At 38.3% G+C, this 18,374-nt stretch overlaps 1 protein-coding gene across 6 annotated transcripts in view; it reads left to right on the top strand.

Moving 5' to 3' along the window:
* The window catches only part of RAP1A (RAP1A, member of RAS oncogene family), a 54,986-nt gene extending 36,840 nt beyond the window's left edge, over window positions 1-18,146 (top strand). For all 6 annotated transcript variants that reach the window (XM_080647348.1, XM_080647346.1, XM_080647347.1 and 3 more), the window contains 7 exons: window positions 5,309-5,392; window positions 7,251-7,319; window positions 9,425-9,481; window positions 10,944-11,084; window positions 12,810-12,953; window positions 14,192-14,307; window positions 17,456-18,146. In XM_080647348.1, coding sequence (XP_080503474.1) covers window positions 5,336-5,392; window positions 7,251-7,319; window positions 9,425-9,481; window positions 10,944-11,084; window positions 12,810-12,953; window positions 14,192-14,278 — 555 coding nt within the window. In that variant the 5' untranslated portion in view covers window positions 5,309-5,335 and the 3' untranslated portion in view covers window positions 14,279-14,307; window positions 17,456-18,146. The remainder of the gene's footprint in view (window positions 1-5,308; window positions 5,393-7,250; window positions 7,320-9,424; window positions 9,482-10,943; window positions 11,085-12,809; window positions 12,954-14,191; window positions 14,308-17,455) is intronic.
* Window positions 18,147-18,374: the final 228 nt, after the last annotated feature.

The following is an 18,374-nucleotide window of genomic DNA, read 5'->3' as shown; positions in this document are numbered from 1 at the left end:
AATTTTGTAGGTTTAGTTGTGGAGAAACTATTTTGTCTTGTACTTAGTTTACATATTTAAAAACAGAAACAAAGTTGGGATCGATTTGTGTCAAAACGACAATGAAGTTACATATTATTTTGTGATGTTTAGAAGTGCTTTTGCTGAAAAAAGAATAAAAAGTTGCTATATTATTACTCTGGACCATGTTAGAGACTCAAGATTGACTTAAAATTTAAACATAGTGTAATGTTTATTCTTGTCCTCCTATTTGTCAGGGAATCTTAACCAGAGTGAGAAATTTTCTGGTGCTGTGTTGAGAGTGCAGGGCACAAGAGATTTCCATAAAAAGGCAAGGGATTTGCTTGGAAGAACATAGTGGTTTTCTAACTTGGCAGTAATGAGTTAGAACTAACTCCTTTAAAAGAAAATATTAATTCACATTATTCCTTATTGGGTATTTGTGTGTGTGTCTTTTTATCTGAGCTATACATGCTTGTATTTGCATGTGTGCATATAGACTTACATTTGTAAGCCATGGTATTTATGTATAAAGAAAATATGACTTTGGAACTTAACTATCTTGCCACTTGAATTGAGGATCGGCCAAATATTTTATTGTTGCAGAATACCCAAAATAATTTGGCCATGTCTGAGTGCTTTTTCCAAATTCCCTTGCCCTAGGGGGTAATTTGGATAGTATAAGTGAACCTTACTATATTAGGATTCCCTCTTGAAAGATACACCTTTTTGAATTGAATGAAATCACCTCTTTTTGAAATGACAGCAGTCCTAAGACTAAGAATCACTTGGGGCCTAGAAAGGGAGTTATGGATATGGAGATCTGTCTGGATGAAATACATGCTCTTGTGTTTAATGTCAGTATTTTTTTTCCCCCTACAAGTGGGAGAATCACTTGATACAAACAGAAGTATAGGGCCGTGGTCGGCAAACTGCGGCTCGCGAGCCACGTGCGGCTCTTTGGCCCCTTGAGTGTGGCTCTTCCACAAAATACCATGGCCTGGGCGAGTCTATTTTGAAGAAGGGGCGTTAGAAGAAGTTTAAGTTTAAAAAATTTGGCTCTCAGAAGAAATTTCAAGCGTTGTACTGTTGATATTTGGCTGTTGACTAATGTGTTTGCCGACCACTGGTATAGGGTGACTAGTGTCCAGAATATAACTCTCCCACTTCATTTTTTCCTCAGGTTTTCTATCCATCTATATGTGGCTGTTTCTTAGCTTTCTTCTGTATTCACTGAGTAAATGCCCCTTGGTCATCTTTGGTTTCAACTACCTTCTTTCATAACAATAACTCCTATGTCTCTACCTCAAGCCCACTGACTCTCCCTGCTTTCCCATAGAAGTCTCAAAACAAATTCTTGGCTGGAAGTATTAACTTCCTTTTTAAACCTCTTTTTGTAGTTCCTGTCTTAATGGAAGGTTTGCTACCAGCCACCTAATTTCTCTAAGCTAGATATCTGGGAGTTACCATCGACTTCTTCCTTCACCTTAATAACCTCTGGTCGGCTACGGAGTCTCCTCAGCACGAAAGCACTGCTCCCCCTTCAGCCTAGTGCTGCTGTGCAGGCCTCTGTCGTTGCCACCTGAGCTGTTCTAGTTGCTCCCCGTAACTCTTCTTCCTGCCTCTAGTGTCTCTTTCCTCCGTCCACTTTATATAGTGTTATCAGTTACCTTTCCGGAGTATATACCTAACTATATTACTTAAAAAATATATCAATTCTTCCCCTCCCCCGTTCCCCCCCATTGCTTACTAGATAAAACGTAAACTCTTAAATATGGCAAATGCCTTTGCAAGCATTGCCCAGGCTCCATACCCAGCCTCATTTTTCAGACCTTTTATACCCTGTGTTCTGGCCGCACTGAATGATGTGGTCTTCCCTGGATCTTCTCTATTTCATCGTGTAGAGTGTTCGCTCAAGGTGTGTCTTCTGCTTGGAATGCCCTTCCCTACAGACCTGGAGCATTTCTATTTAGTTATCATGTAGCTGTTACGTAACTTGCATGAAAAACTGCACTCTCCTCTGATCCTCCACCCCTTTAATTTTTTTGTCTCTGATAACTTTGTTCACATCATATGGTAGTTATTTTTTCTTCCTCTGTGAGCTACTTGAGGATGAGAAACATATGCTTTTGATTTTTGTGTCCCTGGCACCTCGTATTGAACTGATACCTAGGAGATGCTTTGAAAATGTTTGATTCAGAACAACAGTCCCATTATGTCTGTTGCATAGTCTACTAATTTATCCTTGCTATGTTACTTAATCACCTTTGGCTGCTATAACAAATTATCACAGATGGGATGGCTTAAACAACAAGTTGTTTTTCACACTTCTGGAGGCTGGGAAGTCCAAGATCAAGGCACTGGCAGATTAGGTGTCTGGTGCGGACCTTGCGCCCTGGCTGTCTTGTATCCTCACAAGGCAGACAGAGAATTGAGTTCTTGGATCTCTTATGAGCACGCTAATTCCATTCATCAGGGTTCTGCCCTCATGACCTCATCTAACCCTAATTACCTCCCTAAGCCCCCACTTAATACCATTGGATTAGGGGAAGGTTTTCAACATAAGAATTTGCAGGAGCCCTAGTTGGTTTGGCTCAGTGGATAGAGTGTCGGCCTGCAGACCAAATGTCCCGGGTTCAGTTCGGTCAAGGGCACGTACCTTGGTTGCAGGCTCCTCCCTGGGCCCTGGTGGAGCGCATGCAGGAGGCAGCCTGTTGATGTGTTTCTCTCACTGATTTCTCTCTGTCTTTCCTCTCTCTCCTACTCTCTCTAAAAATCAATGGAAAAAATAGCCTTGGATGAGGATTAAAAAGAAAAAAAAAGAATTTGCAGGAAACACATTCAGTTAATAACACTATGTATATAATTGGCTCTCTGAGAAATTTCCCCTTTTTTCCCCATTGAATTTTCTTAAATTCTATTGAGCTATAATTTACATGTAGTAAATGCACCTATTTTAAATGTACAGTTCAGTAAGTTTTGATAGATGCATGCACCCATGTCACCACCACCACAGTCAAGGTACAGATAATTTTCATCACCCCCAAAAGTGCCCTTATGCTCCCTGGTTGTCATCACCCCTACCCTACCACCACTGGTCCCAAGCAGCTTTCTGGCACTGTAAGTTCATCTTTTGTAAAATTTTATATAAGTGGAATCATACAGTATTCACTCTTTTGTGTCTGGCTTATTTTGCTGAGTGTGTTTTTTAGTTCATTCATGTTGTTGCATCGATCAACACAGTTCATTCCTTTATGTAGATCTAAGTTTCTGTCCCAGCATTTTCTTCCCACCTGAAGAACTTCCTTTGCTTGTTATAAACGTGTTCTGGTGAATCCCCAGCTTTTTTTTTTTTAATCTGAAAAAATTCTTTTACTTTCATTTTTGAAGAATATATTCATTGTGTTTAGCATTTGTCTAAACTTTTTTCTCTAGCCTCTTATAACACTTTCTCTTTTTTGACAACTTTTCAGGAATTTAATTATTGTGCCTTGTACTTTTCTTTGTATTTATACTGAGGAGAGGGTACACTGAGTTTCTTAAATTTGTTAATCTATATTTCTTATCATTTTGGAAATTACATTTGATAGTTTGATATTGTCCTGTGGTTCTCTTCTTTCTTTTACCTTCCTCTCTCCTTTCTCCCTCTCCCTTTCCCCCTTCTACTTCCCTCTTTACCCTTTTCATCATCACCGTTTTGCTTTCTGCATCTTAGGTCTCTGAAATTTTCACCTGCAGTATTTAATATGCTACTAATTCCATTCAGTGATATTTCCATTGTATATATTATTTTTGAACACTAGAAATTTACTTTGGTTCTTTTTTATTTCTATCATTTCCTCATATTTTCCTTTAATTCCTTGAGCATACTTATATGCTTATAATAGTGGTTTTAGTGACCTCATTATATAATCTCATTTCTGTGGCTGTTACAGTGGACTGACTTCACCCTCATTTTCAGGTCACATTTTTTTTTCTTCTTCACATGTCTACTAATGTTTTATTGGATGCTATGGACATTGTAAATTTTACATTGTATGATGGAATTTTTTTTCATCTTTTAAAGAATTTGGGATTTTACTATGACAAGCAGTTGAGTTACCTATGGATTGGCTCTGTACTTCTGATGCTTGTTTTTGAGCTTTGTTAGGAAGCATCTAGAATTCTTCTACTCTAGTGATGCTGCTTTTCAAGTATGAATCTTTGAGTTGAATTAATTCCCTGTATTTCAACAAGGAGGACTTTTCTGGTCAGAACGCCCCTATTTCCCAGCACTCTGGGAATCGTTCAGCTTGTAGATCCCTGTTTATTCTTTGCCTTGCCTCCTGGAGTTTCACCCTGTATGCCCTGCTTAGTGTTTGGCCATAGACTCAAGTGGACCCCTGTGCAGATTTCTGGAATTTTCTGTGCATAATCTCTTCCCTGGTATGCTTCTGGTCTCTGCTTGAGTTCTTCCTCCCTGCACCACAGTCTGAAAAGTGCCTTCAAGCAGAAAGCCAGGGCCGATGTAGATCTCACTTCATTTCCTCCCACCTCTCGAAGATCACAGTCCTATACTGCTTATCAACCAGTGTCTGAAAGCAATTGTTTTTATATATTTTTGTCTGGTATTTTGCTGTTATTTTAGGATGGCAAGTTCATTCCTACATATTCCATCATGACCATTGGAAATATTTTCCTGCCTTTTTTACTTTTTAAGATAATCAGGGTATATTTCTTTTTTTTTTCTCTTTAGTAATTTGGGCCTTATGGAGTATATTACTAATACCCACCTATATAAAATTTTAACGATATTATCCCTAATCTCCCATTTGTATCCTAATAATTTTTGAGTTAACATTTTACATAGTTCAGCTACATGTAATAATGTGAACAAAATAGTATAGAATTACTATATGATATTTTAAGCAAATTACATAGCATGTATGTACATTATATTAAAGCTCATGAGTAAACTTCAAAAGAGTACATAAGCTGTTTTAAATGAGAGCTTCATAAATAATTGAGTTTATGACTGTACTTATAACTGCTAGTTTTAATCTTATTTTCTGATCAAACACTCTTAGAAGTAACAGACAGGCTAATGATTGATGCTAGTAAAAAATGATCTTAATGAAGTAAAATGCTTGGCAGTAGTCCTATAAATTAATGTTAAAATGTGCATGGTTTTACTGTGCAACCTCTGTCTTTGATAGTCGAAAGGGGAAAGCAAACAAAAATTAAATCTCATTATTTCATGTAACAGTTGTACATTCTTAGGCTAATCTTATCATATGTAGTTATCTTTGATTTTTTTTTTTTTTTTCAGATTGTCAGTATTTAAACAGACCACACCATGCGTGAGTACAAGCTAGTGGTCCTTGGTTCAGGAGGCGTGGGGAAGTCTGCTCTGGTAAGTTAGCCACCGAACTATAACCAACTAGTATAATACAAGAAGAACATTGCTGTGTTTTTGCTTTGAAACCTCAAGTCACTAAAGAGAAAAGGTGCCAGTGTTTTTTATATGCTTATATCTCACCCAGAGGGGACAAGGATTCTTTCAATAACCATGGATGTGTAGTTTTATAATGGTGGCTTGTTCATTCAAAGAGGAATAAGATTGTTTTCATTTTTAAGGAATTTACATTTCAGTGGGGGAGACTACACTGATATTATAGATACCAGTGGAGTAAGCCCTACCCTACCCCAGACTTAATGGATCGAAGACCATTTTTTGTATGCATGCTGTATTTATTTGGTAACTGTTTATTGAGCTTCTGCAATGTCAGGCACTGGGGTTGTGACAGTGAACACAAATCATCCCAGTCCCGCACACAGCTTCCATCATCCTGGAAGAGATGTGATAAATACACAGTTAAACAAAGAACCACTTGATTATAATTGCAAGAGAGATGACTTTGAACAAAAAGTACAAATTGGTGACAAGTGAACCTAAATTAGCATTTAAACAACTAAGAGAAAAGTCGACATTGCTGGGGCAGGATTGAGCAAGGGGGAAGTAGAGAGAAATTAGGTGAGAAGCAGGCTAGGGCCAGATTTGTACTTTTTTTTATCCTCACCTGAGGATATGCTCATTGATTATGGAGGAGGAGGGAGGGGGAGGGAGAGAGAGAGAGAGACGTTGATGTGAGAGAAACATCGATTGGGTTGCCTCCTGTGCGCACCCCGACTGGGGATCAGACTCGCAACCTTTTTGGTGTACAGGATGGTGCTTCAACCAACCAAGCCACCCGGCAGGGGCAGGGGCAGGGGCAGGGGCAGGGGCAGGAAAATAGGTTTTTTTCTAAACCTCTGCCCTGAACCGTATTTCGAGGACCTCTGCTCTAGTATAAAGCATATTAGGGAGTTTAAAGTTCTTGGTGTGATTATATCCTGAGTTTCCTATGAAGAAGAGGAGATTAGTAAGAGAAAGATGCTTGAAGTTTACTATATTCAAGTTAATCTGTTTAGCTCAAGCTAAAATCATGTTCAAAATACTCCTGGGTAACTTGGTGTCAGGCTCTCAGCCCACATCTTTACCTTTTCTCTAGGATTAATGGACCAGATCCTGTTTAAAGCTGTCCAGGAAATATTTCACAGTCATCTTCTGTACTTCTTTTCATTTGTCAAATGATAAAATACCTAGTTTCTAGTCTGTGCTTTACAGAAATCCTAGAGATAAAAGTAGGTAATCTGAAAAAGATTTGTAGGCAGCATTTTCCAATGAAAAGCATAAGGCTTCAGAATCAGGATGGTGTACATTTGAATTTCAGCTGGTGTGAATGTGAAATTTGAATGTGATTATAAATTTAATAAATCCAATACATTTTAATTCTCTTTTATCTTTTCCCCAAAATTAGAAAGGCTGGTTCAAGACTTTAAAATTTAGAACCTTACGTCTGTCTCCTTTCAGAGCATGAGATAAAAGTTATATATAGATATACAGGGGACTAATGGGAGTTTACTGATAATTTTCATTTTTTAATAAATTAGAATCTGTGTCATTATTTGTATCTTTGTTGCATTTTAAAACATACGTAATAGTTAGCAGTGCAGTGTCAGCAGCAACATTGCTGACAGTTTTGAATATGGCCATCTCCTTTCATAGTAAGTTACTCTTATGTGTCAGCATGTCCTTATATTGAAAGATAATTACCCAGACTTTTCACATACTTTCATTTAATCTTTACCACATTGTGAGGTTAATAACATTTAGAGGAGTTGATTTTTTTAAATTCTCTAATTTTTCTCTGCCTTTTTTTTTTTTTTAGACAGTTCAGTTTGTTCAGGGAATTTTTGTTGAAAAATATGACCCAACGATAGAAGATTCCTACAGAAAGGTAAAATATGAAAATTAAGTAACTTTTATGCTTGAAGTTTTCTAGTGACTGAAAGTTTATGTTTAGTTATATATTAACTTTAAAGAAATTTCGTCTTTAAACTATAAAAAATTAGTTGTTGAATTCTGTATGATACCATAATGGTAGATACATGTCATTATACATTTGTCCCAACTCGTAGAATGAACACCACCAAGAGTGAACTCTACTGTAAACTGCGGGTTTTGTATGGTAATGATGTGTTGATATAGTAGGTTCATTAGTTCTAACAAAATCAACTCAAGTGTGGCTGATAGTGGGGGAGGCCAAGCTGGGAGCAGGGGAAGGGTAAATTGGAACTCTGTATTTTTGCCAAGTTTTCTTGTGAATCTAAAAAATAAAGCTTTTTAAAAGGGAAAAGTTGATCTTGGCAAAATATACTATTTTACTTAATTACAAGATTAGCTAGAATTGTGGATAATTTTTATGATTTTATTTCCCAAACCTTATGGGGTGGGGTGGGGTGGGGTGGGTGGTGGGCAGAAGACAGTGTTATAAAAAAGACTACAGCTAACAATATACAAAAAAGAAAAAAAGATTAAACCTACCATTCAACAATAGGAAATTAAGTTCATTGAACTGTACTGACTGAGCAATTTCATTATCTGCACATTGGATACAAAATTGTGCTCTAGATACTTTGAGAAACTCCAGGCCTAATTCATTATTCATTGAATGTGCCCGTTTACAGATTGGGCAGGCTACCACATTCGTCCCACAAGTGGTGAGACAATGAATTTGTGGCCACCAGTGGTGCTCCTCAGTCCCTGATCTGACAAAGAAGTAGAGTTTAAAATAGGCCTCAGGTTAATTTTAGAGACAGTGTTGCATTACTGGGATTTCCTCCAAATAAGTTGCTGGTTAAAGCTTTAACTCCACATGGAGACCTGTACCTGGAATGCAGGAGATTGACCACTTTGCTCAGTCCCTTCTTTGTTAAAAAGTGTCCACACGGCTGAGAACTGATACTTTTTTTAGGCCAGCCTTCTCTTCTATAAAACACTGGGCTTTCCCTGCCGGTAGCGCTCTCGCAAACGTGGTGAACGTTCCTAAAACCCATGGGAATTCTGTAAGAAGTGTGGCAAGCATCAACCCCACAAAGTACCATGTACCAGGAGGGCAAGGATTCTCTGTATGCAGAGGGACAGTGGCGTTGTGACAGGAAGCTATGATGGGCAGACGAAGCCAATTTTTTTTTTTTTAAAAAAAGGCTAAAACTACAAAGAAGATTGTGCTGAGGCTTGAATGTGTTGAGCCCAGCTGCCGATATAAGAGAATGCTGGCTATTAAGAGATGCAAGCATTGTGAATGGGGAGGAGATAAGAAGAGAAAGGGTCAAGTGATCCAGTTCTAAGCTTCATATTTTATTTTATTATATGACAATAAAATCTTGATATGTTCACTTCAAAAAAAATAAAACACTGGGAAAGTAGAGTTGAGTTATAAAATTTCACCTTATGCACACAGCTTTTCCAAACAAGTATCTTTTTCCTCAAGTCCTGAGGACTATATGAGTTCAGTGATACTCACTAGCAGCTCTGTGTTCCTTGTATCTCTTAAACTAAAATTTTCCTGTGTATTAAATTTGGGATATAATGTATTTCAGTAAAACGTTTAACATAGTAAGTTGTCAAAATTTCTTTGCCCCCAAACCTTGTCTGCATTTGGAGTAAATTTAATACTTTGTGTTTTGTTTTCTTTAATAATATGAATAATCATTTTATGCATTCTTTTCTGTTAGAACTGTACCTATTTTCCTATAGTTTTTCTTAAGTCATAGAATTTGACCACTAGCTTCCTAGTAGTAACGAAAGTCATTACTCAGAGTTTACAGTGATCAGAAAATATCTAAGCCCGACATTGATAGTCCTGGCTTCTGTAATATTAATAGAAAATGCCTGAGACCTCCTGTTCCTAATTGTAATACCAAGTTAAGTCTCACCGATCCAGCACACTCTGTGGAAGGGCTTTGCCCTTGTTCATATGCACTGGAGTGTAGAGTGGGGAGGAAAACAGACGGAGGTTTTGATGTTACTTTTTCACTTTTTCTTCCCTGCCCCCAACAGCAAGTTGAAGTAGATTGCCAACAGTGTATGCTCGAAATCCTGGACACAGCAGGAACAGTAAGCATGCTTTCTCCTTTTATGATAGATTTTAATTTGTGAACAGGTTTTATCATCTGAATAATTCCTCTGAGTAAAAGTAATTATTATGATTAAGAACAAATTCTCTAAATGTAGGGCTTCTTAAGGGTTTTTATGTGCATGAAACCATCGATGGTGGACTTAAAGCTCATATCTCACTATTAAATTGTATGTTGAGTTCACCTATGGAATCTCTGTGTTGGGTTTCTTCTCCCTGTGTTCGGGTAAGGATGATGCTGTTACTGCTCAAAAAAAAAAAAAAAAAAAAAAAAAAGGTATTTCAAATCACTGGGTTTAAATAAGACACTGTCTCTTGGCACCGTAGTCCTTCATGTTTATAAAGATTGTTTTGCTTTTATTAGTATTTTAACATCTCAAGGGGCTGGTGACAGATACTTGTTTTTTGACAAAACTCTTTATGATTATTTGGAGCCTCTTTCTTCTTATCTTTAAATGAGTGCAATCACATTAGTGTACCTTGTCTCAGATCACTTCTTATTCCTTGAAGATTTTTGCTCACTCCAATACTGCTTCAGTTAGAACTCTTGGTGATTTTAGTGTCCAGATAGAATCTCTGTAGATGTTGTAGATAATCCAGTAACCTGGCCTGTCAGTTCCTTGACCTCCATCCTGCTTCAGCCGTTCACACCCATGGTCTTACCTTAGACTATGTGATTGCCCATAACTGTAATACCACCCAGTCTCCTTTTCAAGCATGACACTCTCCACTTACCACTTCTGTTTTTCCCTCTCACTTTCATACCCTTTACCTTCATTGGAACCTGGTTCCATTTATCCTAACATCTTTGATTATTCCTCATACCCTCAACCCCCTCTTCACATAGCTTCAGGCCCCTGGTCTCTCATTCCTAAACAATCTCCTGCACATATCCTCAACTGCCCTGACTTTTCAGCAGCCTTAGCTCAGTGGTTCACTGTATATTCATTTGGCTTCCAGGAAACAACCCTGGCTTGGGTGTTTTTTTTGCCTGTGTCCTTGGTTACTCCTAAGTTTTCTTTCCAGATTTGTCTTCTCTCTACGCTCTTGATGATAGAGAGCCTCCAGGTTCAGTACTTGGGCTTCTGTTTTCTAGCAACACTGCCTCGAGGTCATCTTTATTAGCACCAAAATGATTTAATTAGGATCTCTTAGTAAAAAAGGAATGAATGATATATAGTTTTTTCTAAATCATACAAAAGTAAACTAAGGTGGTTAAGATTTTCTCTCTAAATCTAGTTTATTGTCATTATTTCCAGTCAGGTAAGTAGAGAGCAGGAAAATTCACCTCAGGAGTTTATAGAAACCATGCATCTGTCTTCCGTTTCCTGTCATGATAGCATGTAAATAAAAAATGCAGTAGCTCACTGTGATCATTCTGATTTAAGTTGTCCTAACGTATGTTCAAGAAATCATGTTTATAATTGTGTATTTTTATTACAGGAGCAATTTACAGCGATGAGGGATTTGTATATGAAGAATGGCCAAGGGTTTGCACTAGTATATTCTATTACAGCTCAGTCCACATTTAATGACTTACAGGACCTGAGGGAACAGATTTTACGGGTTAAGGACACAGAAGATGTAAGTATTCTTCTCTCAGTAAGACACACTGCCATCTCTGTGGCCTAATAAGTTTACCTTTATAAATTTACCTACAAATTATATGCCTATTGAGATAGTTCAAAAGGGAGGACAGGAATGATGACATGCTCCTGCTCTGTGGGTAGTTCGTGCAGAAGCAGGGGAGTGGAAGAAGGCTGGTAGAAGTGAGACTTGGTTGAGCTTTGAGAGGTGGACGCTATGTCAGAAACAGTGTTCAAAGAACATTACTAAGAACCATATGATTTGTTCCTACTTCTAAAGTTCTGTTGGTATAGTTTTTACTTACAGGTGTTTTTATTATGTTAAAAGATTTTCGTTAACCAGGGTTTAATTTCATTATTATTTTTAAAATATATTTTTATCTGTTTCAGAGAGGAAGGGAGGGAGAGATAGAAATGTCAATGATGAGAGATAATCTTTGATCGGCTGCCTCCTGCACGCCCCCTACTGGGGAAACAAGTCCACAACCTGGGCATGTGCCCTTGACTGGAATTTAACCTGGGACCCTTCAGTCCGCAGGCTAATGCTCTCTATCAACTGAGCCAAACCAGCTAGGGCAGGTTTTTATATTTTTTATTTTATTTTTGTTTTAGAATTTTTGTGTTATTTGGCATTCGTTGTTTTTGTGCCTTTTTGCAAAGGTGAAATGTATATTTTACATGTCTGCTTCAGTTTTGAACTATGGAGGCTTCCCTTTCAGTTGTATCAATCAGGATATTAAATTTCATTTGTACCTTTTTCTCTTTTGTGTGTTCTCTCTCATTATTAATGGGAACATATGCACCTGCTCGGTACCTTCACTTCGGTAATATTGTAGGCGGGATGGATTTATACCCTATGATTCATGACCAACCATAACCTAATGAATAGTCCTCTTCCTTCCCAGGACTAATTTATCTAAGAGAGTTCTGTTTTCTTAGGCAGTTACATGCAAATCACTGAACTCTGGTAATGTTAATCATTTTATCCATACAACAGACTAAAAACAATGGAGTTGTAGGTGCTTAATGTTTCATCTAACTCGTGATAATCGCCTATTTTAGGTACAAGGTCCACCATGTCCCTTAAATTCTTTCTTTTGTATCGTGCCCATCACCTCACAAATGGCTTTGCTCTGTGGGTGTCTTTGAACTAAGGGTGTGGTACAGTTTGTTAGCAATCTGTTTTACTGGAAGTAGGGGCTGTGGATGGACAGAGCCAAGCATTTCTGGTATGGAGAAAAAGGGGAGACGTCGCTGCTCTGGCTGTATTTTCTCCTTAACAACCCACCTGAACTGATCTCAGATTTGGATGTCAGGTGTAGGAGCAAAACTTGTTACTGCTCCTGTATTGGTCTTGCCACTGCTTCTGGCATTTGTTGGGACTGTGAGATGAAGCACTTGAACCACAATTAGGCCCCCGAGTACATTCTTCTCCATATTCAGATTTTTCCACTTGGAATTCAGCTATCACTTGTAGCCCACATGGGAATTTTTGGGATTATATCTTTAAAATAATTAGCAGATCAATGTAGTACGATCTCTTCCATAATTTTTCTGTCTCTTCCCCTGCCATCCACCTTCTCTCTAGCACTCCTTTTTTTAAGCACTTGGTGAAGCATATGGTCCTCATTTACACATTGCAATTGGTGACAGATAGTTGCTTACTCACAAGGATAAGTAACAAGTATGTTAGTGTTCGTTTTCTGTTATTTCCTTCCCACAGGTTCCAATGATTTTGGTTGGCAATAAATGTGACCTGGAAGATGAGCGAGTAGTTGGCAAAGAACAGGGTCAGAATTTAGCAAGACAGTGGTGTAACTGTGCCTTTTTAGAATCTTCTGCAAAGTCAAAGATCAACGTTAATGAGGTAACCTCTAGCTGCTGGGCAGCACAGACAAGTGTCTTTTAGTCTTCTTTAACAGCCAAAAACTAAGAAAAAAAAATTATTCTTTTAAACAGTCTTGATTCTACCAATTTATAGAAATCACTAAGTAATTCTTTGTTTGCATAAAGTCACTTTGATGACTGTAATGAAGACATTCATATTAACCTTATACGCAAAGAGGACGTTTAAGTTAAAGGAATATATTTAAAGTCCTGCTAAGCCTCTTCAGGGTTGGGGAACCTTCTTTCTGCCAAGGGCCATTTGGATACTTATAACATCATTCGCGGGCCATACACAATTATCAACTTAAAAAGTAGCCTGCTGTATTTGGTCAAACATTTAATTAGCTCACCCCTAATGCCTTGGCAGGACCAGACCAAATGATTTCGTGGGCCTTATATGGCCTGCGGGCTGGATGTTCGCCACCCCTGCTCTAGACATGTGCCAGAAAGTAGTATATGAAAATTGTCACATCACCCATGTATTGTACAATTGCTTATGCAGATATGTATGAATAGGTTATAAAGTCAGTAGAAAAGCACAAAAATTAAAGTGGTTACTATAGTGAATTTATAGAGAAACATACTACCTCATGGATATCACAGAATTTGGTGTTTTGAGTCCTGCCTCCCTTTAGTGCATGACTCAAAGGGAGGAATCTGAGTGTGGACTGTAATTCACTCTCTTTTTGGCCTGATACAGCAGGTGTATAAGGCTTTTTTTGTCCATGACTTAAGCACTCCACTATCTTAAGAACGTAGCTGTGGATAGGAATGCTTAACAAGTAAGCTGCCTGACTGGGTGTAAAGGGCCAAAGTTGACCGGATCCCTAAAAGATTGGTGCAGTCCCCAGCTGCCACCACCAACCAAGCAAAAGCTTGAGGTTCCCTTTACTTTTGTTCTTTTCGACATCATTTTTCTTAAGACTTTTTTTCCTTTCCTGGAAGCGCATAAGCTTCACTTGTTGCTGTGCTTGCCATGTGTAGCATCTCAGGTAATCCCAGAATTCAGCTCGCTCACGGCATGGTGGGCGCGGGGAGCAGGCCAGGTTATCACAGCCTTGTCTTTTCTCTTGCTGTTCCTCTCGGGCCTTTGGTTCTGTAAGTCCTTTCATCTGACTCATGTTTTATCTGAATAATATTTAACAGAACCAAGATTGTTTTGTGGAACAAGGTCTCAAATGTTGGTTGAATAAGTACATCTTTCTTGTTTTCATTTAGATATTTTATGACCTGGTCAGACAGATCAATAGAAAAACACCAGTGGAAAAGAAGAAGCCTAAAAAGAAATCCTGTCTGCTGCTTTAGGCCCACAGTGAGCAGCAGCTCTGAGCCAGGTGAGTGCCAAAGGCAGAGCACATGCCTCTCTTGTCCTTGACTTTGTTTTAGGCTGTCTCCAACCTTCACCACTTCCCATGGCACCAGTTGAGCTATTTCCAGCTTCTGTACCTTGTAAATGTGATACCTAACTGTAGCTGTGCTCAACTTGTGGGTAATTTGTCTCTCTTCCCATGAGATTCTAAGCTGTGTGAGAGAAGGCCCATGTCTGTTTTCGCTCACCACAGTGTCCCCAATGCCTGGTGTAGAAGGATCTTCAGAAAGTAGTGGTTGAATGAATAGGATGGCCACCAAGGTCATTCCCAAATTCATGCCAAATTGTAGTGGAACAGTGAAACAAAAGGGCTTGCAGAAAGGCTGAAGTGCACATTTGATGAATTTTTTCAAAGTGAACATACTCATATCTGAATAAGAATCTCCTCCCCCAAATGGAACCTCTGCCCTGAATCCTCACAACTTGGGTTAGTTTTGCCTCCCTGAAATTAATATAAACAAAAACGTCTGGCTTAATTTATGTCTGGCTTCTTTTATTCAAAAATGTGAGGGTCTTTTTGAAAATTATCCTGATTGCATATAGTAATAGTTCATTTTTATTACATGACTATCCTGGCAATATGTTTATATATTCTGCTGTTGATGGGTATCCGGGTTCTTTTGGGGACTGGCATTGGTAATTCTGCTGCACATACTCTTGTACAAATCTTTGTGCACGTGTGCATGTATTTGTGTGGTGTATATCCAGGAACGGCGTGGCCAGGTTGTACACTGTGTGTGTGTGGGCAGCTTTCGTAGACACACTAAAAAGTTTGTCAAAGTAGTTGCACCAGTTGCACACCTACCAGCAGTTATGAGTTCCACCTTCCCCAACTTTAGTGTTGTTGGTCGTTTTGACTGGGTGTGTGATGCTACGTCAGTGTGGTTTTGGTAGTTGCTTTATCTCAGCTCAGGTACGGTTGACTTCTTTCCAATGTTTTGTCTGGAGGCTTCGAAGTAGTAATTGACTTTAAATACTTAAGTAATTGACTTTAAGTTTTCATTAAGTGAGCCAATCAGCGCTAGCCTTGAAGCTACCTATCAAGTAAGAAACCAGGCCCTGGGGGGCCATTTGTTTGTTTGTTTTTTGTAATTCTGTATGTAACAATTTCTGCTTTTCTTCATCAACTGCATAAGCAATACCATAAAAGAATATGTTTACACAATGGAGTTACGGTGTAATTTGTAAACTTGGTTTGTTTAGAGGAAAGTCAAGTTCCCACTTGAGAATTGGTTGTGCTAACTCCTCCTCTTGGGTCTGTTCAGTAGATCACCTCTTGCAGAGTCCCACATTAGCTGGAGCGTGCCTCCTTAGACAGATGAGTGAATGTCTCTCTCTCTCAAGGGAAACAGCTGGGTAGCAGTTTCAAAGAAAGTAGAGGAAAAGGGGCAGAAGGGCAGGGGGCATGGCATCACCTCTGGGAGTTGGGTTCAGGAAAAACAGCTTCCGGCCAAATGGTTGTTTGAGGCTTAGTGAAATTGATTCATTAGCTATAAATCATCAGCTCCCTGAAAGTGGTTATTGTTAAAATTGCTGGTGCTTGTGTGTGTTTAGGTAAGGGTGCAAGGTAGGGGAAACGAGGGCTCTGTTCCTGATCTGGAGTATATTAACTCTCTTAGAGTTGACTGGCTTGTGTATGTCATTACCTTGGCTGGTCCTGGTTTAATTTCCAATTCTCAGAAATGTCCATTAAACTTATACTTAAAGGAAGAGGTGCCATCTCCTGGCCTCTTGTGAAAATTCACCCTCACACATCCTACAATGTATTGTGAGATTTGCCTTAGAGGAAAGATCTTGGCCTAGATCTAGAAATAAGACTTTCATCCTGGTTGCATAAATTCTTAGGCTCTGCTATGTAATTTAACTCATAACATAGTTAATAAGTCACTTGAGCGCTCTGTGAGTGTTTGGGAATAGGCCACTTAGCAGGTGGAATACTTTGCATGCAGAGCATTTTGTCCTGATTACGACTCGAGGGCCCTGTTGATCCCATGTGAAAAGCACTGCGATTCGGGGTAAACAGTTTTCGTAAGAGCATGTGAATCTGAGGGCAGCTTATCTAGCCTTAGCCTTTAGGCAGAATTGTACTGGAATATGTTAATCTCCTTCTAATGTGTAACACTTTTAAAGATCTATGAGAGAAATTCATTTTTGGAAAATTCTTCCTTTAACCCAGTGGTTGGCAAACTGCAGCTCGCGAGCCACATGCGGCTCTTTGGCCCCTTGAGTGTGGCTCTTCCACAAAATACCACGGCCTGGGCGAGTCTATTTTGAAGAAGTGGCATTAGAAGAAGTTTAAGTTTAAAAAATTTGGCTCTCAAAAGAAATTTCAATCGTTGTACTGTTGATATTTGGCTCTGTTGACTAATGAGTTTGCCGACCACTGCTTTAACCTAACTAACTCTTTCCTGCTGAGCAATGAGACTGTCAGTATTCTGCCTTTGTATACAGGGATCAGCTCTGTCAGTGTCTTTTCCTAACCTGTATTGTAAGAGGTAACCCTAATAGGCACAGTCCTAAAATAGTTGAGGAAAGACTTTCCCATGGACTGGCTGGTGTGGCTCAGTTGGTTGTGTATCATCCCGAGCACCAAAGGTTGCAGGTTTGATTCCCAGCAGAGCACATGCCCAGGTTGTGGGCTCAGACTCCAGTAGGAGGCATGCAGGAGGCAGCTGATCAGTGTTTCACTCTCACATCGATGTTTCTCTCTCTGTCCCTCTTCCTTCCTCTCTCTCTAAAAACCAATAAAAAAAATTTTTTAATTCCCATAGAAAGAGTTTGCAGGTGGATGCTGTTTCCTTAGTGGAAAGGAACTTTCAGAATAAAATTATAATAGGATAGAAATAAAACAAATAGTTTTCCTCTTTATAGACAGGACTGTCAGATATATTGTAACACTAAATATAATAAAACTACTTTTTAAACACTTTGAAAGGGAGTTTAAAATAGCCCTGTTACTGGAGCTACTTAGTATAATTTGTTCTCTAGTAATGATCAGCCAAAACCATTGTTTCTTTCTATATTATTAAATATCTGCTTGTTTACTGTTATGTTCTGACATCAAGAGATTAACCATATATATAATATATGTCTGTATCTATTCAACATTCTAGATTACAGGAATGAAGAACTGTTGCCTAATTGGAAAGTGCCAGCATTCCAGACTTCAAAAAATAAATCTGAAGCGGCTTCTCCTGTTTTATATATTATGTGAAGAATTTAGATCTTATATTGGTTTGCACAAGTTCCCTGGAGAGAAAAAAAATTGCTCTGTGTATATCTCTCAGAAAATAAGACAATAGTATTTCTCCTTTGCAATAGCAGTTATAACAGATGTGAAAATAAATATACTTGACTCTAATATGATTATACAAAAGAGCATGGATGCATTTCAGAAGTTAGATATTGCTACTATAATCAAATGATTTCATATTGACCTTTTTATCATGATTCCTCCCGTCAGGCACTAAACGTTGAACCATTATACTTTATATCTGTAATGATATAGATGATGAAATTTCCCCTCAAACTCATTACAGCAGATAACTTTTTTGAGTCATTGACTTCATTTTATATTTAAAAATTATGAAATATCATTCTGTCATTATATTCTAATTAAAATTGTTTGTGCATAATGCTTTGGAAAAATGGGTCTTTTATAGGAAAAAACTGGGATAACTGATTTCTATGGCTTTCAAAGCTAAAATATATAATATACTAAACCAACTCTAATATTGCTTCTTGTGTTTTACTGTCAGATTAAATTACAGCTTTTATGAATGATTAAATTTTAGTACATTTTCATTTGGTTTGTGTGTTTTTGTTATTGTTTATAGATTTAAGGCCTTTATTTTATAATGACCACATCGTTTTAAATGCAACAGAGGTAGCTCCTTTCTGCCTGGAATCTGCAGAGCACTTGGCTTGAAACCCCTAAGTAACTGGTAATTTCTCTGAGAACAGACCTCCCACTGTCTGTTCTGGATGTATTTATTCCTACTATACAGTAACATACAGCGGGCTACATAGAAT

This window comes from Plecotus auritus (assembly GCF_963455305.1).
Source record: "Plecotus auritus genome assembly, chromosome: 12".
In the NCBI taxonomy this organism is placed as follows: Eukaryota; Metazoa; Chordata; class Mammalia; order Chiroptera; family Vespertilionidae; genus Plecotus; species Plecotus auritus.
This window is presented reverse-complemented; position numbering and strand designations above follow the sequence as displayed.